General features: G+C 40.0%; 1 protein-coding gene across 3 annotated transcripts in view; it reads right to left on the bottom strand.

Moving 5' to 3' along the window:
* Positions 1 to 19,412, bottom strand: part of GABRG3 (gamma-aminobutyric acid type A receptor subunit gamma3) — a 602,876-nt gene extending 583,464 nt beyond the window's left edge. Inside the window, exons 1-2 of one of the 3 annotated variants that reach the window (XM_073227090.1) lie at positions 19,170 to 19,412; positions 13,974 to 14,122 (exon numbers count right to left, since the gene is read on the bottom strand). In XM_073227090.1, coding sequence (XP_073083191.1) covers positions 13,974 to 14,122; positions 19,170 to 19,222 — 202 coding nt within the window. In that variant the 5' untranslated portion in view covers positions 19,223 to 19,412. The remainder of the gene's footprint in view (positions 1 to 13,973; positions 14,123 to 19,169) is intronic. The other 2 variants (XM_037016602.2, XM_037016603.2) reach the window with 2 other exon arrangements.
* Positions 19,413 to 24,320: the final 4,908 nt, after the last annotated feature.

The raw sequence follows: 24,320 nt of genomic DNA, 5'->3' as shown, positions 1-24,320 counted from the left end.
GGATACAAAATTAATACACAGAAATCTGTGGCATTTCTATACACTAACAATGAAGTAGCAAAGAGAGAAATCAGGAAAACAATTCCATTCACAGTTGCATCAAAAAGAATAAAACACTAGGAATAAACCTAACCAAGGAAGTGAAAGACCTATACCCTGAAAACTACAAGACACTCTTAAGATAAATTAAAGAAGATACCAATAAATGGAAACTCATCCCATGCTCATGGGTAGGAACAATAAATATTGTCAAAATGGCCATCCTGCCTAAAACAATCTATAGATTCAATGCAATTCCTATCAAAATACCAACAGCATTCTTCAATGAACTAGAGAAAATCATTCTAAAATTCATATGGAACCACAAAAGACCTCGAATAGCCAAAACAATTCTGAGAAGGAAGAATAAAGCTTTGGGCATTGCGCTCCCCATCTTCAAGCTTTACTACAAAGCCACAGTAATTAAGACAATTTGGTAATGGCACAAGAACAGGCCCATAGACCAATGTGGAACAGAATAGAGAGCCCTGATATAAACCCAACCATATATGGTCAATTAATATACAATAAAGGACCCATGGATATACAATGGGGAAATGACAGCCTCTTCAACAGCTGGTGTTGGCAAAACTGGACAGCTACATGCAAGAAAATGAAACTGGATTATTGTTTAACCCCATACACAGAAGTAAACTCAAAATGGATTAAAGACTTGAATATAAGTCATGAAACCATAAAACTCTTAGAAGACAACATAGGCAAACATCTCCTGAATATAAGCATGAGCAACTTCTTCCTGAATGCATCTCCTCGAGAAAGGGAAACAAAAGCAAAAATGAACTCCTGGGACTACATCAAACTAAAAAGTTTCTGTATGGCAAAGGACACCATCAACAGAACAAAAAGGCATCCTACAGTATGGGAGAATATATTTGTAAATGACATATCTGACAAGGGGTTTACATCCAAAATATATAAAGAAGTTACACACCTCAACACCCAAAAAGCAAATAATCCGATTAACAAATAGGCAGAGGATATGAAGAGACAGTTCTCCAAAGAAGAAATTCAGATGGCCAACAGATACATGAAAAGATGCTCCACATCACTAATCATCAGGGAAATGCAAATTAAAACCACAATGAGATATCACCTCACACCAGTAAGGATGGCCAGCATCAAAAAGACTAAGAACAACAAATGCTGATCAGGATGTGGAGAAAGAGGAACCGTCCTACACTGCTGGTGGGAATGTAAACTAGTTCAGCCATTGTGGAAAGCAATATGGAGGTTCCTCAATAAAGTCAAAATAGAAATACCATTTGACCTGGGAATCCCACTCCTTGGAATTTACCCAAAGAATACAACTTCTCAGATTCAAAAAGACAGATGCACCCCTATGTTTATCACAGCACTTTTTACAATAGCCAAGATATGGAAGCAACCTAAGTGTCCATCAGTATATGAATGGATAAAGACAATGTGGTACGTATACACAGTGGAATACTATTCGGCCATAATAAAGAAACAAATCCTACCATTTGCAAAAACATGGATGGAGCTGGAGGACATCATGCTCAGTGAAATAAGCCAGGTGAAGAAAGACAAATGCCAAATGATTTCCCTCATTTGTGGAGTATAACAATGAAGCAAAACTGAAGGAACAAAATGGCAGCAGACTCAGAGACTCCAAGAATGAACTAGTGGTTACCAAAGGGGAGGGGTGTGAGAGGGCAGGTGGGAAGGGAGGGAGAAGGGGATTGAGGAGTATTATGTTTAGTACATGTGGTGTGGGGGATCATGGGGAGAACAGTGTAGCACAGAGAAGGGACATAGTGGATCTGTGGCATCTTTCTGCACTAATGGACAGTGACTGCATTGGGGTATGGGTGGGGAATTGAAAATATGATAAATGTAGTAACCACATTGTTTTTTCATGTGAAACCTTCATAAGAGTGTATGTCAATCATACCTTAATAAAAAATTTTAAAAATATATTGAAATAGCTGTAGTAATATTAGACAAAATGCACTTTAAATTTTAAAATGCTAGTATAATAAATAGGAATATTTGTAATGATAAAAAGTCAATATGCTGGCAAACACAGTATTGATACAGCTGAAAGTTACATAAAGAAAAACACTGACATTATTGAAAGAAGTTAAAGATAATTCAATATAACATTGTTGAAAACTTTAGTTCTCTATTTATAGAACACTATAAAATGACACAACTTAACAGACTTCTGTAGAACTCTCTTCCCCAAAACAGGAGAATACACATTTTTCTTAAGTGCACATAGAACATTCTAGAGCACACAGCACTTGGTATACCAAAGAACAAGATAAATGTAAAAGACCTGAAATCATACAATGTATGTTCTCCAACCATAATGAAATTATATTAGAAACCAATAATAGAAATAAATTTGGTAAATTTACAAGTATGTGGAAAATAACACACTTCTACATTAACAATTGGTCAAAAAACTAATCACCCAGCAATTCCATTTCTTTGTGTCTAAGAGAAATGAAAAATATATGTCCACATAAAATACACACATGTTCACAGCAGCATTACTCACACCAGCCAAAAGTAAAAAACAATCAAAAGGCCTTATTGAGTATTGTTATTATTAATTGATGAAGGGATGAACAACATATGATATAGCCATACAAAAGAATATTATTCAGCAATTGAAAGATGCAATAGTAATAACACTATCATATAAATGAACTTTAAAAACTATGCTATGTAATGAGAGGGGGGCATGGGGAGGGCTGTACAACACAGAGAAGACAAGTATTGACTCTATAGCATCCTACTACACTGATGGACAGAGACTGTAATGGGGCATGTGGTGGGGAGTTGGTGATGGGGGGAGTCTAGTAAACATAATATTCCTCATGTAATTGTAGATTAATGATACCAAAATAAAAATAATAAAATAAAAACACATTATGCTATGTAAGAGAAGCCAGTCACAAAAGTCCAAATATGCCATGATTCTATTTATATGCAAATTCCAAAATAGATAAATCTATAGAGATATAAATGATTAGTGGCTGACTCAAAGTAGGGGTTCAAAGTGGGGAGGCAGGAACAACGGGAAGTGACTGCTAATAGATACTTATTTTTTTAAGGTGATGAAATATTCTAAACTTAAATCATGGCTGCACAACTTTGTGAAAATATAAAAACCACCAAATTGTACACTCTGGATGCATTTTGTTTGTATGAGTTATATCTCAACAAGGATGTTTAAAAAATAAAGTAAACTAAAAATATTTTCAGGTATACAAATGCTGAAGGAACTCATCACTGACAGATTAAACTAAAAGAAAAGTTACAGGAAGTCTTGCAAGTAGAAAGAAAATGTCAAAAAAATGGAAATACGGATCTACACAAAGGAGGGAAAAACACCAAGTATGGTAATGAAATTAGTGAAATATATATATATATAAAATTGTCTATTTAAATACAACAAATAACAAATAATAGGGTTGATAACATGTTTAAGTGAAATGAATGACCACAACTCAACATAAGTCTGAGAAGAAGATAGAAATATACTATTGCAATGTTTTTATGCTACATGTGAGGTAGTATAATATCATGTGGAGGTAGACTGTGTTAAGTTAAAAGATGTGTACTAACAAAACCACTAAATTAGCAAAATAAATGGTTATGACTAATAAGAAAATAAAAGAAATAAAATGGAATTATAAAAAGAAAGGACAGGGAACAACAAAGAGACAGAACTATAGACACCAGTAAAGAGATGACAGACTTAAATATAAGCACATCATTAACTACATTAAATGTAAATGATCTAATGACTCCAGTAAAAATACAGAGATTTTTAGACTTGGTTTTAAAAAAAGAAGACCAAATGGTGCTTATAAGAAACACACTTGAAACCTACTAACAAAATATGTTAAAAATAAAAGTATGTGAAAGAACTATACCATACCAACACTAGTCAAAAGAAAGCTGAGTTTTCTATTTCATATCAAAGTAGATTTCACAGCAAACAACATTGTCAGGTAAAAAAATACTCCTTTTCTAATGATAAAGTAGTCAAATAATCAAGAGGACATAAAAATTCTAGATTATTTTACACCTAATAAACAGTATTTCAAAATCCATGATTCAACAGTGATAGAACTACAAAGAATGGAAAGATCCAGTTATTGTCAGAGACCTCAATAACCCACTCTCAATAATTGATAAAAATTAGTTTTAAAAAATCAGCAAATAGACTTCTGCAAAAATTTGAACCAACTTCACCCAACTGATCTAATTTGTAGAACACTCCACCTAACAATAGTAGAATGCAAATTATTTCAAGTGCACACCAATATAGATTGTATTTTGGGTGTTAAAATCTCGACATATTTAAAAGGTCTCAAGTTATAAAAAGTATGTCCATTGACCACAGTGGAATTAAATTAGAAATCATTAACAGGAGATACCTGAAATAATTTCAAATATTTGGAAGATGAATACCACATATCTGAATGAACACTACACGTAGGTCAAAGAAACCAAAAAGAAGTTAGTATGCATTTTTTACTGAATATAAATGAAATAAAAATGCTGAAATCTGTGGGTTGTCACTATAGTAATACTTAAGAGGAAATTCAGAGCACTAAATTTGAAAATTAGAAAATAAGGTCTCAAATCAATGACATAACCTTCCATTTTAAGCAACTAAAAATAGAGCAAACTAAACCCAAATTAAGCAGAAGTATAGTAATAATGCAGATCCAAGAGGAAATCAGTGAATTAGACAACAAAAATAATTAATCTTCTGATTTTGTAGGTCTTGGGGTTGGACCTGATCTCTATACTTTTAAGAGTTGTCCAGGCAATTCAGATGCTAAGCCAAGTTTGTGAACTATTAAATGGGTTTCCTTTAGAATCGCTTCAAATCATATTCTAAAAAAAGTATGATTTTTACATCTGCATTTGTCCCTCAAATGTGAATTACGAGGATAACAAGCTAATCAGTATGGGCACACTTTATAAAAAGATCTGTAAGATATTTTGGATCAGGATGCTAATTACAGACTGATGAAATGCCGACAGCTGAATAGAAATCTCAGCATAAGACAAAGCTTTTATGAAAGTGGAGCTGTCTGAGGGCTCTATTCTGCTATGCATAAGCCAAACTGAAACAGCAGCCAAGACAGCATGTGGGTCTGGGAACACCACGGAACCTGACACTTTATGTCCTCTCTCAACAGGCCAGGTGTTAGAATCTAATTCTTATAACAGGCTTTGGATATAGTTTTACTTTTTCCATCTAAAGATGGAAACCTCTTGTCACTGAGATTGTTTCTCTCTGTCACTGAATCTGCTGGTATCTGGCAGGAAAACCCATTATTAGAGACCAGATCTTTTCTCATCACTCAAACACTTTTTAATCCACATGCAACTATTTTGCTGAATTTCTGCAGGAGTAAACTGAATAAACATAAGAAACAAACCATTTGTTGTTCTACAAACTAAACTGAATATTCAAATCAAGTCCAGTCATTAGATTATTCCTTGGGACATATAAGCTGAGTGATTCATCAAATTACATACAGGAAAAAAATAAAATGTTTATACATCAAGACTTCATTATGTGTTCCTCACAAGGAAAAACCAGCCTGGTCAAAAGTCAAATGAGCTGAACTGCATGCATAGACTCTAGTACAGCCTTGCCTTACACATAATTCTGCCTTAGGTGAGAAGTGCCACAGTGAAATCCCAAGTGCAAAGGCATGTGTGCAGAAAGCAGCACTGCCCAAAATGGTGGGGGAGATGGGGGGAAGGGCCACCTACTACTGCGTGCTCAACCAAAGTATGGTCTTAGCCCCGTGTCCTCTGAATGCCTAAGTAGTCTCTCACAGTAATGACACGTATAATTTCTCCAGAAAAATTTGTTCTCCACCTCCCTTATGCATTTGAATTAACTTTGTGAGAGAATCTGTTAACTAGGTCTACAGTAAGAGCTTTTACTTCAAGCACAGCAATTAAGAATGTCTGTTTCCTCTCCTCCTACATCTGTTCTGAGTAGAATGAATACATTTGAATTATTTTCTGGATATATAGTAATTGCTGGGAAATGACAATTCACCTGTCTGTATAGTAGGCTACAGTGTTTAGGCTGATCTAAATTATAGTTGAGATGGTCACCTGAAGTGCATTAAGAAAGAAAAAGATGGCTTGACTTGAGTTAGAGGGGTTGCCTGGAATTCAGTGCCCAGCTAAAGCAGTTAGATTGTGATCCATCTAGTTTGCTACATTTTTGGGTCTCCAAAATATCACATACCCTCCCCCTCCAACTGCCTCTTCCTCTGACATACAAGCACCTACACTTCATCATTCATACTTCAGTCCTTTGAACTAAAACTTTGTCCCTTATTTTTTCTTAAAATACTGAAACCATCAGGATGAGGGACAACTGTATATATCCATTATAAACTATTTTATCTTAATGATACATTCTATTCTTTGTACAGCCCTTCACACATTGCAAAACTCTCTCAAATACCGTGACCCAATCTCAAAACCCTGTGGCAGGGCATAGCAGAAGCTGCCCGACTCACACACACCAGAAACCGGCTCAGAAATACTTGGGGGCTTTCTCCCACTTTCCACTGGCTGATCAGGCCTCTCAGAGATGTCACATAAATGACCAACCATCTTTCAGCATTCATTTTTTACTTCATGGAAAGAGTAATTATGCTTATAATTTTTTCATTGAAAGATGTTAAAGAGAGGCATAATAAGCCTTGCTTTACACATTATACTTTAAGGCCCACTTATTATTTCTTTTAGTGGTTTTAATATATATTGTCTGCAACAAAACTAACTCCCGACCTATTTGAGGTCACAGTCCCACTGTCCAGTCATTTTCTCTTTCCTCTTCTTCATCCAGGAGCCTTACCCTGGAATGAGCAGCAGTTCCTCGTGTAGATCCAGCGGGGAACTGTCCGGTCACTCAGCACTTCTGAGTCAGTGCCTGACTACTGCCATGTCCAGCTCTGGCAAGCCTGGCCTCTCCTCCAGTGCTCTGAGTCAGGTGGGGCGCATGGGCACCCACCACTGTGGAAGAGGCTGGGGTGTCTGAATCTATCATGGAGTTACAGCTCACCTCTTCACCCATGCAACCAGCTTCCTCTCATACTGGCTGGTTGTCATTCCACATTTAGAAGTTTTAACTAAACTGGAAATATGAACTTTAAAAAAGACTGTAAAAGAATCCACATATGCAAATACCAGAGGGAAAAGAATAGAAAATTAGTTCCTCTAGCCATGGTCACAGCCAAGAGAAGATTATTCAGATGTTCTGCCTAAATTAAATGAGCTATGGGTCATTTCTATGTATTGCACATTCCCTCAACGTTCATTTACCTTTAAAAGCCAACACATAACCTATGTTTCCCACCACAGATTACATTTGGCCTAGACCATCCAGATTATGGACAGGGAATTTCTATTCTGTAATAATTTATTTTCAGGAGAGTGGATCAAGTTTCTTGAAACTCTAAAGGGAGAGAAATTCACTCAGGACATTTCCCTTTATTTTCACAATTCTCTTATTAAAAGGTTTATCCTCCTCCAGCCTTGTTGAGCCCACATGACAAGATCTGTTCCCGAGATAAATGACACCCTGCATAACCCTGAACTAGTAAAGGACACAGCTGAAGTACTACTTCAAATGATGGATAATACAGGATGGAGAACTAAAACAGATACAACCACAATTCAGAAGTTAGTTGAGGAGAAATAACAGCTGAGGAAATAGTATTTTTAAAACATAATGATCACAGTTTGTATTATAAAAACTAATTAGAGGATTCTATGTGGCTATGTTACTTCTATGCAACATAAATGAATCTGTTCTTTACCATCTATTTTTTGTTGACAAAAACAGTGATGAGCCATTTAATTTATTTCCTGATGTTGAATCTTCGTGGATGTGGTTGGGCTATGTATGTTTGGAGATGCCAATATAAACTGAAGCATCTATAGTTAGGAACTGGGGGACTGTGTCCTGTGGGAAAAAGTTTAATTCTCAGCTACAGAACTGTGGAAAGTATACACATATATTGCAGAAACTGTTTCATGGTGACACCACATCAAGTCATCTTCAATACAGTCCTTCAAAATGTACCATTACCATTCCAAAGGTGAGAAACAGATGCTAGAAGACATTCAGGGGAGGGGCAGTTGATCCACCTAGAAAGGGAGGTGAGAGGGATGCAGGTCATGGAAGAAGGCTTCTTGTAGGGAGTAACGCTGGGGCTGGAATGAGCTCAGTGCAGACATGGGTGAAAGGGGTTAGGAAAACTGCAAGCTAGAATGAGAGAACCACAAAAGCAAGGATCCAGAAGAGGAAAATAGGAGGATCGGTGTCCCCGAGGGTATAACACATGATGTGCAGTGTCAGGAAATGAAAACAGAGAAGTAGACAAAGGTCAGAGTGACTGAGCTCTTTACGTCACTTTGAGGGGCTTAGACTTCATCCTACATGAAAAGAGTTTTCAAGGAATTTAGGCAAGGAGTGCCTTTAACAAGTTTGCTTACTCCAAAGTGGGAATACCAATATGAATTCCTAACTGCTATTTGGAGATCCCTTTCCCCTCTCCATCAGAAGAACCCAAGCGCAGACTGTGCCCCTGTTGTTGCTCACCTGTCCATACCCAGATCTTGGTGCAGAGTGAATGCTCGGTATGTGTGAGCATGCTGGTGGGGGAGGGAGGTAATGATATGGGAGGTGAGCACATAAACTGATAATTACAATGAACTAATGATAGTCCATGTACAGCACTATGTTATATAAATATAAGTTGGATAGTGCCTTGATGAGGAAGCACGATAATTATAATGAAATAGTCTATGTGAGAAAAAGAAATTCAGATTTTTGTAAGAAATTATCCTTTAAAGCAGAGCCTTTCTAAACCATGAGAGAAAATGGTGTCTAATCCAGTATGTTTTACCAGGAGAGCTGTTCCTGGGAAGTTGCTCTGACTGAATGTCAGTGAACTGCTGGATTCTGCCACTCGGACATTATTTAGTGTGTAAGTGAGACAGAAAGAGGAGCCCTGAGAGGCCCCCCAACCCCAAGGACTCTCATCCGGTCGCTCTGTCACATCAAGGGCCATGGAGAACTTTTCAAGTCAGGAAATCAAGAGGAGTATCCCCCATTATAGTATAACTTTTGAGAACCAAATGACATGAGGTTTTAGAAGAGATGCCTTCTAAAAAAGAAGCATTTCTTTCTTAGTGTGTCTTATGCTGTTTTACTTAGAAAATCCACAATTCCTTATGTGCACAATGGAAAAATAAAATCTTTAGAATGGTAAATTCTGCTTACCTGATGCACATGACAAAGCCTTAGTATAGCCCCTTCCCCGTGGTGCAGTGCTGTGTAAATGGAAGAGGAGGGCCCTGCTTGGCCATACGCTTACCTTGCATTCTCTATAAATCGTGCAATGGCTGAGCGATCTAGCTATAGTCAGGGAGGACTGGGTTGAAAGCTGTGCTCACCCTCATTCAATGCATGTCTAGTCTTCTACTTCACGAGGTGAATGTGTGGAGTCTTACTTATTTTTGCTCTAAGGTCTAGCACAGTGTCTGACAATTAATGAGGAAATTAGTGATCTCAATCTTCTCTTCTATACAAATGCAGAATTGCTGCATGTTCTTCACATTGCAAAGACTTTTTATATAATCATAAGGGGAAAACTGGTCACAACTGAATTTATGAACTTTGTGTAACACTGATTTAGATGTGTTGCTTACAGACTAAATATCTTAAGCTGGCAGGAAGTTCAAGAGTACTTTGGCTCCTCTCGTTCACTGTATGGAAGAGGCAAGTGGGACACAACGAGGACGCGTGCTTCTACACTGCACCGGACAGGCACTGATCTCCAAACTTCCTGCTCGCTACTTCACGAGGATTTTGAAATTCTGTGCCTTTTGGAACCAGTGTAGTTCTATTTCCTGTGGCAGATCATTTGGAGACTTGAGCCCCATAGAAAAGTAGAGGGAAAGGTGGCTGGTACTGTAAGGTTTGTCATGCTGCTGGACTTAAATGAAAGTCAGCTCCATGAAGAAGAGGAAACAAGCCATTTCCTATGAAAAATGTGTCTGTTGCAATCCCTAGGTTCTCTCCCTGTTACTGTAAATATGGTGCAGGCCTGTACCAGGAATTGCATGCATTTCTCCCCTGGCCAAACATACCGCTCTTGTTTGGGCTTGGATCAGGATCTGTTTTTTAATTTATCAATTGTTAATGTATCAAAATAACTGATAGAAAAACAAGATAGATAATCAGCAAAGATATAGAAGCTCTCAACATGCCATCAAACAACAGAATCTAATCTGCCCAACAGCAGCATAATACACATTCTTTTCAAGTACTTCCTCAAGTACCCATGAACATTCACCAAAATAGACCATATCCTGAGTTATAAACCAAATATTGACAAATTTAAAATAACTGAACTCATACAGAGTTTGATCTCTGATCTTAATGGAATCAAACTAGAAATCAGTAGCAGATAAAAGGAAAAATTCCAAACACTAAGAAACTAAAACACATCTAAATAATCCATGACTTAAGGAAAAAAATCTCAAGGGAAATAAAAAATACATTGACTAGAATGAAAATGAAAATACAACATATCAAAATCCGTAAGATGAAACTAAAGTAGTAAAGAGATGGCAATATAGGGCACTAAATGTTTACATAAGAAAAGAAAAAAATCATCTCAACTCAAGAACTTAAGTGCTACCTAAGAAGAACCAAGGCAACCCAGAAGAAAGCAGAAGAAAATAAATAGAAAAGAAAAAAGCACATTAGTGAAATTGAAACAAAAAAGCATTAGGGAAAAACAACGAAACAAAAAGCTGGCTCCTCAAAAAGGTCAATACATCAAAACTCTAGCAAGATGACAAAGAAAAAAGAAAGATGACATAAACTACCCGTATCGGAATGAAGCAGAGGATATTAGTTTAGGTCCTACAGATCCTAAAAGGATATCATGAGCAATTCTACACACATAAATTTAATAAATTAAAATAAAAGGACCAATTCTGGAACAATACAAGCTCTCACAACTCACCTAACATTAAATTGAAAATTTGAAGACATTTATAACTATTAAGGAAATGAATTTGTAATTATTTTAAAAAAAACAGAAATCTCTTTAAGTTGAGCATATCACTGAAGAATTCTATGAAATATTTAAAAAGAGTTAACACAAATTCTTACAAATTCTTCTCCAGAAAATAGATGAGGGAGCACTTCCTAACTCATTTTATGAAACTAGTATTACGTGATACCAAAATAAAATGAAAACTGTTTAAAAAAAATCAATTATAGACCACTGTCCCTCACAAATATAAATGCAAACATCCTTAATGAAAATTAGAAAGTAGAATTCAGCAGTATATAAAAAAAAGTTTTTGAAATAGAATATCACACATGATTACTGAGTGGGGTTTATTCTGGAGATGCAAGTCTGGTTTAATATTTGAAAAGCAATCAACTTAATCTACCATATTAGCTGGCTAAAAAAAATCATGTAATCATCATATCAATTGATGCAGAAAAAGCATTTGGCAAAATTGAATACCCATTAATGATAAGAAAAACATTCTCTCAGGAAACCAGAAATAAAGGGAACTTTCTCAACTTGGTAAAGAATACGTACAAAATACCTATTGTTAAGATTACACTTAATGGTTAAAGACTAAATGTTTTTCCTCTAAGATTTGAAACAAGGCAAGATGCTCACTTGTACTATTGCTCTTCAACGTACTGTTGGAAGTTCCAGCCATTTCAATAAGGCAAGAAAAGATTAGTAAAAGACATAAAGATTGAAAAGCAAGAAATAAAACTCTGATTAACAGATGACATGATGCACATGGAAAAACAAAAAGAACTTAACAAAACATCCTGAAATCAGTGAGTTCAGCAAGTCAGAGGACACATCAACTTACAATAAGCAACTGTGTTTCTATATACTAGTAATGAACAAAGGGAAAAAGGAATTTTAACATATACTACATTTACAATAACTCCAAAAACATGAACTACTTAGCTGTAAATATTACAAAACATATACAGACTTGTATACTAAAATAATTGCATGCTATAAACCACTGGATGTACAAAATTAAAGATCTAAATAAGGGGAAAGACACATCAGGTTCATGAAATAGACTATTCAACATAGTAAAGATGTCATCCTTCCCAAATTGATATAAAAATTTAACACAAGAATTTTTAAAGATATAGATAATTCTAAACATCATCTGGAAAACAAATGGATTACAAATTAGAATAATTTTGGAAAAGAGGAATAAAAAGATTGAATTATTCTCCAATTTCAAGGCTTATTATATAGCTAGAGTGTTCACAACTGTAGGTGTTGACACAGTGATAGACACATAGATAAAACAGAGAACCCAGAAACAGTCCATGCCAGTCGAGTCAACTGATTTTTGACAAATGTGCACATGCAGTTGAGCAGAGGAAGAATAGTCTTTAGGAAATGGTGATAAAGTAACTGGATATCCATAGGGGAAAAAAAAACAGAACTGAGCTCTAGACCTCACACCTTCATTTCATATGAAAATTAACCCCAAACAGATAATGAATTAACTGCAAAACATAAAATTACAAAACTTTTAGAAAAAAAGGAGAAAATCTTCAGGAACTAGGGCTTCATGAAGAGTTCTTATACATTACTCCAAAGCATGTTCCAGAAAAGATTAAAAACCAATAAATTGGACTTCATCAATATTAAAAATTTTTCCTCTGCAGAAGATCTTAAGAGGATGAAAAGACAAGTTACATATTGAAAGAAAAAAATTTAGGAACTAAATCTGGCAAAGGAATTGTATCTAGAATATATAGAGAACTCTTAATAAAGCAACAGAAAAATAAAATTAAACAAAATAGTCCAGTTTTTAAAGGTACAACTAATATGAAGAGACATTTCAATAAAGATATACTTTTGGCAAGTAAGCACATAAAAATATGTTCAGTATCACTAACAATTAGGGAAATGCAAACAAAGGCCACAAAGAACAAAGGGAAAGAGAAATATCAACCTATTTGATATACACCTATTAGAGCAGCTAAAATGAAAAATAGTGACAATACCAATTCCTGGCAAAGGCAGAGAGAAACTGCACCTTTCATAAATTGCTAGGGGGAATGGAAAATGCTACAGAAACTTCAGAAATGAGTTTGACAGTTTCTTAAAAAACCAAAACAAACATTCATCATATGACCTAGCAATCATACGCCTGGGTATCGATCCCAAAGAATAAAATCTTAAGACCATGCAAAAAACTGAATACAAACATAGATAGTCCTTTTTCTTTAATAGGCATTAACTAGAGAAAAAAAAACAAAATGTTCTTCAGTAGGCGAATGGATAAACAAACTGTGGTCAATCCATTAGATTTCTCAGCAATTAGATTAGAAAAGACTATTTATACACACAAAAATTTGAATGGATCCCAAAATAATTTGCTAAGGGAAGACAAGCCAATCTCAAAAGGTCACATATGAATGACCACATGTATGTGACATTCTCAAAATGACAATAATACAGAAATGGGGAACAAATTAGTGGTTGACAGGGGTTAAGAATTTTGGAGGAGAAAGGAGGGTGTGACTACAAAGGAGTAGCAAGCAGGGAACCTTTATGAAACAGTTTTGTATCTTGACTGCAGCAAGCATTGCACAAACCTACACGTGATAGAGCGATATGGAACCAGGAACACACATTGTACTAATGCCAATTTTCTGGTTTTGATATCATCCTATATATAATGAATTGTGTGATTCTACTTCTATACAACTTTCTGCAAATTTGTACTTATTTAAAATAAAAAGTTTAAAAAGACTTCATCACACTGTATTTTCTATTGAAATAACAAACGTCAACACTCACTTCCAATATCCGGCCTCAGTTTTTTATCATATTCTCTTAACAACTTGTTGAGAATCAAAGTCACATCAGTATCTTGGGATTTAGGAGCCAAGACCCACTTCTGGTTTGATGATGAATCTTCATATTCGTCCTCTTCCACCTTTCTGGACCTGTAATTACGGCACAAAGTGTGAAGTGTAAGTAGTAGCAATGGCTCCAAGTGTCTTAAGCTTGACTCACCCAAGCACCACTGAAATGGGTAGGAAGTACCCAGTACCCTTGACCCAACCAGTGGATTACTTCTAAAATTAAAAAATAAAACACGAAGTAGAAAAATTAGTAAGAATTCAATAGGAAGAATGCCACTCCTATTAACAGAGGAGGATATTTTAATTAAATGTCACATGAGGATTTCACATGCACATTCACTAGACACTGAAAAGCAATCAGCAGGCAGTCAACCTTCCTCTGTTCGGCCTTGAGAATCTCCGAAGGTCAGAGCACAAAGCTTCCGGATGTTTCTGAGAAGGTGACTTTCTCATGCTGTTTCCACCCCCCACTGCCAAGACCTCATTTTAGTTGGAGGTGAGAATAGCTTGCAGAAAGGCACCCACTGAAAGAGTTGAGTCTGATTTCTGTGCTGCTCATGGAGCCTGGAATCTTTGGTCTATACAGACCTGGGGACTTTATGAGGTAGTCGGCTTGGCCAGCACTCATGTGGAGCGACAAAGAGCAGCGATGTTGGTCGGTGAACAACCTCTGGCCATTTTACATGAACTCCTACAACCCAAACTGATTCATGTTTTACAGAGCTGGCTAATACAGACACATCAAAACACTGAAATCCTTCTAATGTGTCTTCATCATTTGGCCCCTTAATAAATGGGTCCAAATGAGCACCTACGCATCTCTGAACCGGGATGAACGTGACCGCCACCTCTCCTGGGTGATACACACAGACAGGAGTACTTGGAAGAGACCTCAAAATACTTGGAAGAGACCTCAAAATGACAGGCTAGTTTTATTAGCTGAGTGAGGCCCTCTGAACAACAGCCACTTGGGCTTGAAAAGAGGAGCATCTCCTACCTTAAAGCAGCATTTCCAAGGGGATGCCATTTACCAGGGTGAGAAACTTGTAATACAAACACACACAAATTTATGTTCTTACAGCTGGTCATGGTGCATACCTTAATGACTTTTCTCTTCACAGAAGACAACAAAATATAGAATAGAAAACTGCACTGAGGTTTACTTATCCTGACTGGGTATGAGCTCATTTTTGCTTAGCTTCCCAGACAGAAGCCACAATTTTAACACTATCTCAGGGTAGCCATACTTTAGGACATAAATTTCTTTAATTTTTGGAATTGTCTAAATTATCTGTAATGAACATGAAATAAAGGAAAAGAATAAAATTCTTAAAATTTATTATCTCTACTTTGTTTAAATCATGTACATATTATATATAATATGTAATACGTAATATGACATGATTACATATTTAGAATAGATAATATATAACTATATGTATATATCATCTATTATACTTATGATTTTTTTATGAGTATTAACTAGTCTTAACATAAACTAGAACATGTGAGATAATCTAGGTCTGGATGAATATACACATGTATATGAAATTTTGATAATGAATATAAGGCATATGTCTCACAGATTGACTTCCCATAAAGTTTTCCTAGGCTGCTCCTAAACTGTAATTCTATTTCTTGAATAGAAGAAATAGAAGGTTTGGCTAGAAGGTTAAAGTAATGGCTAGAGGTTAAAATAAATCATCCATGGAAACTACAAACTGCCATGGATTTTTATTCACACTGAACAATCACTGTCAATAGGAACTTACACAATTGGGGACACATATTCACAAAGTGGTATGCTGCATTTCATTATTTGTAAAACTGAATTTTTACAAATAACACTATGTAATTTAAAATGTCACCATAGGATATTTTATCTTATATGGATATTAATTTTATCATGTTACCAAAAAAAAATTAGTTTCTGCAGGACATGGACAGCTGGGAGCCAGCTATTGCCCACAGGACCTGGCATTTAATTCCAGAGCAACAGCATTTGGCGGCAGCAGAATCACATACAACATTCGAGGAACTTTCCTACTTGACCACAGTGCTTTCCTGCTCCCTCTGCTGTCTTCTTTCCTTCCCTCTCATCTCCTTTTCCCTTTCCTTCTTCCCCACTCCCCAAGACAGCTCGCCAGCACAGACCAGACCATGCCCTCCACACTCTGTTGTTTTCTATTGCCCCAATGGTCACAGGTACAGAGGCAGAGCACAATGCCTAACCGCCTAAATCTTCATAAGTTCTCTGTGTACACAGACTTAGTTTCTGAAAAATACTTTGAGCTTCTTCAATAACAGGTATTCCAATGAGCCTAATTCTCCCTCTACTGGTCATGAGAGGGATTTCTTGAAATTGCATAAGCTTCCTTAGGGGGCCAGGGTGGGTGAGAGGTGGAGAGACGAGAAAGGAAAGGAAACAGCTTTCTCTCCCACTCCCTCTGGAGGTAAAGCAGGACTGCAGCTCCGCGGCTGGGTTGAGTTGGGCAGCGGGCAGAGCGTGGCAGATGCTCTTGGCCCCAGAGAATGAAATAGAAGCTCACAGTGTTGTGCCAGACCACTCGCCCCGCAGGAAAATCCTTCCTTTGATGAAAACCAAATCTCATCTCGGGGGATTCACTAGAATGTGACTAAAACAAAAATGTTCTGTTTTTTTCCAAATTGTAAGCAGGTTATATATCATCTTTATGACTGTTCTGTTATCAGAACTGTTAGATCCTAAACACCATCACTGCCATTAGCTGTTCCTTAAAAACAAATCAGCGATGTACTGTCATCTGCAAACAACTGCTCAACTCTCAGATGTTATTTTCATGTCTTATACCCTCCCTTCAGCCAGAAGGACACAGACAAAGTCTGAAGTATTTTTAAACATTAAGAAGAGCTGTTAAACCTCAGAAAACAGTAAAGCACCTGCAAGGTATCGCCAGGGTCTGGGTGCAACTTGGTGCATTGTAATGCTTACTAAGCTCATTATGGGTGTCAGAGTGGGGTGCTTTTCTCTTCACAGACTTGCCAGGCCACCACCACAGAGCACAACTGTCAGGACATTTTCCCAGGGTCTTCAGCACCAGGAAGGTACTCCAGAGTGCAAATGAGAACTCTCTCAGCATTGATAACACTTTTGAAAGATGACTCTGGACATACCATTATTTTACATGTCTGTAAAACCCATTCAAAGAGCAAAGCCACTTTCAAAGGAGAGAGAACCATATGGCCATAAAATCAGTTGAAAATTTGGATTTATTCCAGCTGACGTGCAACCTCTTTTCTGAAGACCAGGGAACCAACCCAGATACAGCATATTAAAATCATTTACATCTGCCGTGGTGAAATGGAAGAATGAAGACTCTCAAGAAACTGCATGTGTATGTGGGAATCCCTAGAAATCTGACTGCTTCAAGTTAGATACTCGGGTACCTTCCTGTTAAGCATGTAAAGTAACAAGGGAAATAGGTTGTATTCCTTCTAGCATGTTAAACATCTATAGACATAAATAGTTGATTGTCTAACCCTGAATGGCAGGTCACCTTATCCAGCTGGTGACAATAGAAAGGTCATGTACTTGTGACTTCAGAGCTAGGTAATACGACTTCAGACCTCTACATGGTGCTGTCTGCTGGTCTCTCTGCCTGAGAGCAGAGATACATGCAGGCAGAGTCAACCTCAGAAAGCAGTGCTTGCCCTGCCAACCCCTCCCAGCCCGGCTCTCTCCTTAGACAGGAAAAAAAAAAACTTAAGTTGAAAGGCAGAAGGAGACTGTGCCTGGCTGAGAGAGGCGCCTGTGAGTCACCAGTGGAATCAGCTGTCCCTGGCACACCACCTACCTCTCACACTCAACTCCACCACACAGACAAGTAGTGTGGAGGGGAGGACCAGGGCTTCCTTCCTCCAGGCCAAACACCCCCATCAACGATGGGAAGGAAATGAGAACTGGGGGCCCCTTCCAACTAGTAGGACTTGTTAATGTGCCTCCCCACTTCACAAGTATAAATGAAAATGCAAGACCTCCTAGCACTACCTGCTGACACCTGCAGGGCATACAGCCTAGAGGAACAGTCTCTTTCTCTCTACCCAGATCCCCACAGAAAAGTGTCAAAAAACAAGAGTGTTTGTAGGACAGAGGTACCCGAAAGTTCTTGGGGTGGGAGTTGAGGAAGCTGCTCGAATTTCCAAAGCTCAGGGCAGTCTGCAGGCTCAGGACCAGAGGTCTGGCCTGGGAGACAGAATTAAAGAGACCAAACCCAGAATATCCCATTCCATTTACAGTAACAGAGTTTAACCCTTCTGATCCCACCGACCTTCCATGCTTATGAGTTATCGTCATCCCTTCCTGGACTATTTCCAAGAGCTCATGAACTGGTTGGTGTTGTGGGAGGAAGGTTAAAGATATTTATGGGATGATAATTTCTTCCAAGTACCAGGCAGAAGCCTTATTATCCATCTCAACATGCTTGCTTTATGGGGGTAGGTGTGCATGTGTTCCTGTGTGTGAAAAGTGGCTCACTAGAAGAGGTGCATGTGTGTAGTGTTCGTGTGTATTGGCAGGACCTGGGAAGGGAAGCCTTCCTGAGAAGCAGGGCTCTCGGTTGCCCATCTTGCCCCAGTCTTCCTCCACCTGCCTCCAACCTGGATGTTCTAAGCTCAACTGGGCAGCTAGAAAACCATGACTCCTGGGTCCGGGGAAATTTCAGACAGATGGTAATGACGCATAATGTTAGTCCATGCGTGTGTGAAAGCCCCTGGAATACTTGGGGACAGGGTAAGGGGTAATAAGGAGGGAGACACCACCAGTCCCTTAGGTTACTGGTTTCAAAACCCCCTAAAACCACCAGATCCTAAAAGCGTCAGGAGAAGAGCCCATTAGTCTGAGTCCCCACATTCCCTTCTGCAGGGAAGGCTGCCGCCGCCCAGCCTGGCGGATGGCCGTGCGCAGGGGGAGCCAGGACAGGACAGGTGAGGTGAGGGCCGGCTGCCCGGCCTTCTCCTCCCGCCGCCCGGGCGGGCCGAGCCGCAGCCCAGCCGACGGCGGGGCGCGGGGGACTCCGGCCACAGACAGCGCCCCCGCCGCCCTCCCGCCCGGCTCGGAGCCGCCGGAGCTACGGGCCCGCGCGCCACTCACCGCGCGTGCAAGCCCGAGAACAGGCAGAGGAGCAGCAGCAGCTTCCGGGCCATGGTGCGGCGGAGCCCGGGGCGCGGGTCCGGCCTCCGGCCGGCCAGGTGAGGCTCCCCGGCGCGCCGGCCTCGCCTCGGCGGTCTCGCTCTCCTCCCCGCGAGCCCTGCGATGCCGCGGACTGCGGCGCGGGCCGGGCTCGGGGCCGCCGGGCCGGACAGGTGCGGGCTGGGGCGGCCGGCCGCGCCCCCGACGGCCGGCGTTGTGCGCGCGCTGCTCGGAGCGCTCGCGGGACCCCACTCCGCGGCGCGCCGCCCCCGCCCGGCCCCGGTCCGCGTGGCGGTCCCCGGCCCGCAGCAGCCCGCCCCGCGCGGCGAGCCCGCCCCGCCTGCAGCCGCGCGCCGGTGCCGGTGCCGGTGCCGGTGCCGGTGCGGGGCGGTGGTCTCGGCGCGGGGTGCGGCCGCCGCGCTCGGAGGTGGGGGCAGCCAGGCGGCCGTGCCTCCAGCGGCGCCTCCGATGCGGTCCCGGCGGGGAGGAGTTTCCCCAATTACACGCTTGACAACGCGCGAGGCGAAGGAAGCGAGGCTTGAATGGACTCGGAGTTTGAGGCCAGGGAAGGGCGGGGCCCGGCGGAGGCGGGGAGGCTGGGGGACCCCGCGCGGAGCCCGGGAGGGGCCCGGGACCGGCGCCTCGTCGTGGAGAGCGAGCCCCGGCTCCGACGGGGTGCGATCACCCTGACATTTCACCACGACGCAGTGGTTCTCCGGCCCCGCCTGAACTCCTGCCGCCGGCCCCGCTCCGCGCGCCCTCCCCTAAGTGCGCCATAGCCGGGGGGTGTTTGCCTGCAGCAGTCCCGCCGTGCGGAGACAGCAAGTGCTTCCAAGTCCCCCGAACTCCTCCTGGGCACTACTGAGATTCCGTGTGGAAAAGCGGCTTACTGGGGAATGTTTGGAAGAAAGCACCCCTGATGTGTGTCTTTCCAATGGAAAAGAGAGCCTAGCACACACCAGTGGTCAGCAATGGCGAAAAGGAATGTCAAAGGTAGGAAAGAGAAAGACCCTAAATCAAAAACTGCGGGAAGTTCCTTTCGACCGAACCGTGAAGAGCACTTCATTCAATGTGTTTTCATACTCCAAGACTGGAAATTGCATTTCCGTTTTCATCTCTAATAATCACTCAGAAAGCTAGTCTTTTCCCAGATAAGAATTACACAATGTTAGCATAGCTTAGACAAAATCCACTAAAAAGTTTGCTTTTATATTGCAAAATAAATAGTTATCAGACGGTATTTTATATTTTGAACTGCTATTCATAGAATTATGAAAGGGTGTGATTAACTCTAATATTGTCAAGTAGCTTTGCTCATAAAACAGAAGAGTAAATTGAAAGCAGTCTGGTGCTCTCCCCCTTATTTCTGGGTCATGAAGTGGAGTGGAGCGAAGTTGGTGATGATAGCATTGTGTTTCAACAATGCAGCTGTTGCTTCCCTGCGGTCTTCCTGCCTCTGTGTGGCCTTGAGCTCACCCCCTCCCGGTGTTGAGCTCCCGCCTCCCGGGGCTCCCGCAGGCATCTGCCTCTGCTTTCCATAGCTCTCCTTGAAGGCACAGACCCCACTCAGGCCTTGTCTCTTAAGACTCCCAAGATTCCTGCATTCTGCCATCTCCAACACCTTTAACACTTCTTCAAGCTTCAGGGGAATATGAGCCCTAATCTCTAATTTTCTGTAGCACACAATTGAGCACCTTAAAAATTCCTTTGCTAATGAGTTATCATTTGTTAATTGCTTATAGAAATATGTCAGACTTCTACAAAGTATTTTTAGTGTGCTATGAGAAGACTGCAAGTAAAAAGAAACAATCCTCTGTGCCTGAATTTTTAACACAGTAATAGGAACTTAGACATTAACCATTAGACATCGGTAAGTAACATAATAACCATCAGACATCATTAAGTAACATAGTAGGAGCCCAAGGCTGATGTGAATGAAGGCTCTATATAAGATCAACTCATTCCAACTCTCACATTATTTCTATTTCAAAGATGGAGAAAGAGCACAGAGAAGTTAAGGCATTTCCCTAAAATCACCCGGCTAGGAGGTTGAGAACTAGAGATTAAAACTGCTCCAACCTCTCAGTCTCAATAGCTATGCCATACCGCCTCTAAGATGAGGAGCTCAGCACACACTTCTTCGCTTCTTTGAGCAAAGTTTTACACTCTGCTGCATTCATTATTATTTGAGCACGAGTACAAGTGCTTACAAATTGTTTACAATAAAAGTAGACCCATACTTGAATGTTTTTGTAAGTTATCAGTATAATGAGAAGTATCCCATGAAGTTTTTACAACTCAACTAGTGGGAAAGAAAATGTGATGTTCTTTTTACATCCTTGTGTTGTTTATTCTTTTTCTTTCTTGCATATGTTCAGTGTGCTATTATTATGAATGAATGCAACATGATATTTTCTGGCATTTGGAGTGCTTTGCTCCACTTATTAAACTTGGTGGCTCATGTTAGAAGATCTGATCATTTTACTTTGGAAAGCCCCCCTCCCATGGTGCAGTCTGAGAACACTTGTTTTCCTTATTTCGCTCTTTCTTTTTCTCTTTTCTTTCTTTTAAGGTAAATGAGTTGATAGGAAGGGAAATCCAAAGGTCAAAACAATCTTTCTGGCCCAAGTGTGATAGCAAAATGCAAGATCAAGAATCTATAATCTTTAAGGGACTGGCGATCATGCTTTGATTTACCTCAGTTTGACCTTCGAGGAGGAGGGAGGGAGGAGGGAAGGGGAGGGGCAGAGTGGAAAGGGTGGAGGGGAGAGAGAGAGAGCGCGAAAGAGAGAGGGAAGGGGAGAGAGAGAGAGAGAGAGAGAGGAGAGCGAAAGAGAGAGAGAGGGAAGGGGAGAGAGAGCGAAAGAGAGGGGAGAGAGGGAGGGAAGCCTTGCAGAGCATGCGCAGTGCTAGCCCTGCGTTCCGACCCCCTTTTCGGTGTCGAGCCCCGCTTTCCACTTGGGCGCGCAAGATTTGCATTCCAATTCCCCAAGTTCGCAGGGAAAGAAAGGGAAATAAAACGTAACGTGACAGGTAAGGGTTGGGATCCATCCACCCCACCGAAGCACATGCATTTCTGTGAATACGTTACATCCTCCTCCGAGGCGGCTGTTGGCCTGTTGTGTGGTATCAAGTCCACACTCAAGGCTGCCTAGGAAGACGGCCTGTCGGCGCGGCGTGCAGTCGACCTGCTGCGCTGCAGGAGGCGGCCAGGAGCCCGAGGACGGCGGCCGGGGCGGCAGCCTTGGCTAGGGATCCTCCTGCGGCTTCTCCGAGAACTGCCTCAGGACTCCTCCCTAAACCGCCTCGCTTCACCTCCTGCAGGCGGCGAGGAGCAGAGCGAGATGTGGAGCTGAGTCCGCACCAGCTCACCCGACTCTCAAAATTACACTTCTATCTTGTGTTTCACAGTTGTTCTTTTTAAAAAAAGACCTTTCTGTCAACTTAAATATTATACAGAAATCATGCACATACGACACACTGCCCTTGTAAGTATGCCTCCATGGTACATACCACACGTGTCTATCACCCAGATTAGGAGAGAGAGAATCTTTTCCAGGTGCTTCCTCCCAGTTGCTGGGCCCTTTTCTAAGATAGGTAACCACACTCTGTATTCTCTCACAGTTACACTGGTTTTGCCTGTTCTTGAAATTCAGAATCGTGTAGCATGTTCAAAACACCTGGTTGCTTATATTCAGTATGTTTGTGAGATGTATCGATGTTGCTGCACAGAGCTGTTTATTTTTTATTGTGGCACATGGTTGTGACTGTGGTATTCAAAATACTAATATACAACACATTATTTGCCGGCATGAACATATTTGTGCATGTCTGTTAGGTATATATGTTCATTTTATCTTGATTCTATGACTAAAAATGTAATTTTTTAGACCACAGGGAAGGCATATATTTAGTAATAATAAATATTAATAAATATTTTGAAAGTGGTTGTACTTACCACTCATTGACTATGTGTGAGTTCCTTACATGGCCTCAGTGAAATGCTGCCGTGTCGTTCATGTGTAGTCATTCTGATATTTTCTTCTGATTTTAATTTCATTGAGCTCTGTTCAAATTCCTACTAGCCATTGTAGTATCTTCTTTTATGAAGTGTCATTCAACTCTTTGGCCCATTTTAAAACTATCCTGCCGTCTTTTTGTTTGTAGAAGCTCATTAATTATTTTAAATATGAGCCCTTCAATGTGTGTGATGAATACCTTCTTTCAGTGAAGTTTGCCTTTACAATGTCAGAATAGTGTTTTATGAGCATTATTGCTTTGTGCCCTGTTTAACAAATCATTGCCTACCCAGACATCATAAATGTAACTGACTATGTTTTCTTCTGAAAGCTTTAGAAGAAAGACTCCCAATTCTCAATAAAATTAATGTATTTATTAATTTGCTCAACCCCACAATGAAGGCAAGGTATGGTTACACTGAATTACCAAAATCATACTACAATGAAAGCAGAGTTCTAGGTTGAGTTCAGCATTTCTTTTCAGACCTTTTTATTCTCCTAAATTAAGAATACAATAAGATAGTCAAAATATTGCATTCAAAAGCTATTTGGTTTTAGGGTTTTGTCTCCAATATGGTTATACTATTAATTCAGTCTGGAGTTGAATTCATTTCCTTCCATTTGTATTCATCTTTAGGGTTTTTCCCATCCTTGGCAGATTTAAATTTATTTTTAATATGTAAAGTATTAACATGATTTCAAAAGCTAAAAACTATACAGAAAGGAATAAAGAATACGCAGACAAGTGCCACTCTGCGCTGCCCCTCCTACTTGCTCCTGACCACACATGTATGACCCGTTTCATGGATTTTTGCTCTACCTTTGTCTAATTTTACAAAAATAAATAGATGAATAGCTATATCCTCACATACATTTCTTCATATTTTTATATTGCATGGAATATATAACATTTGGATGTTGCTTATGTGAGTTCAATAATGTATCTTGGAAATCACTCTATATCAATTAATCACTACACCCACTCTTACTCATTCTTTTTACATAGGTACATATTGCTCTGCATGTAAATACTGTAATTTTTAAGACAATCTACTTTTTGGGTGGTGTTTTAGTGGTTTCCAACATTTTGCAA

Source organism: Manis javanica, chromosome 18 (genome assembly GCF_040802235.1).
Source record: "Manis javanica isolate MJ-LG chromosome 18, MJ_LKY, whole genome shotgun sequence".
Classification (NCBI taxonomy): Eukaryota; Metazoa; Chordata; class Mammalia; order Pholidota; family Manidae; genus Manis; species Manis javanica.
Note: the sequence above shows the minus strand (reverse complement) of the source record. Positions and strands in the feature narration are given on the sequence as shown.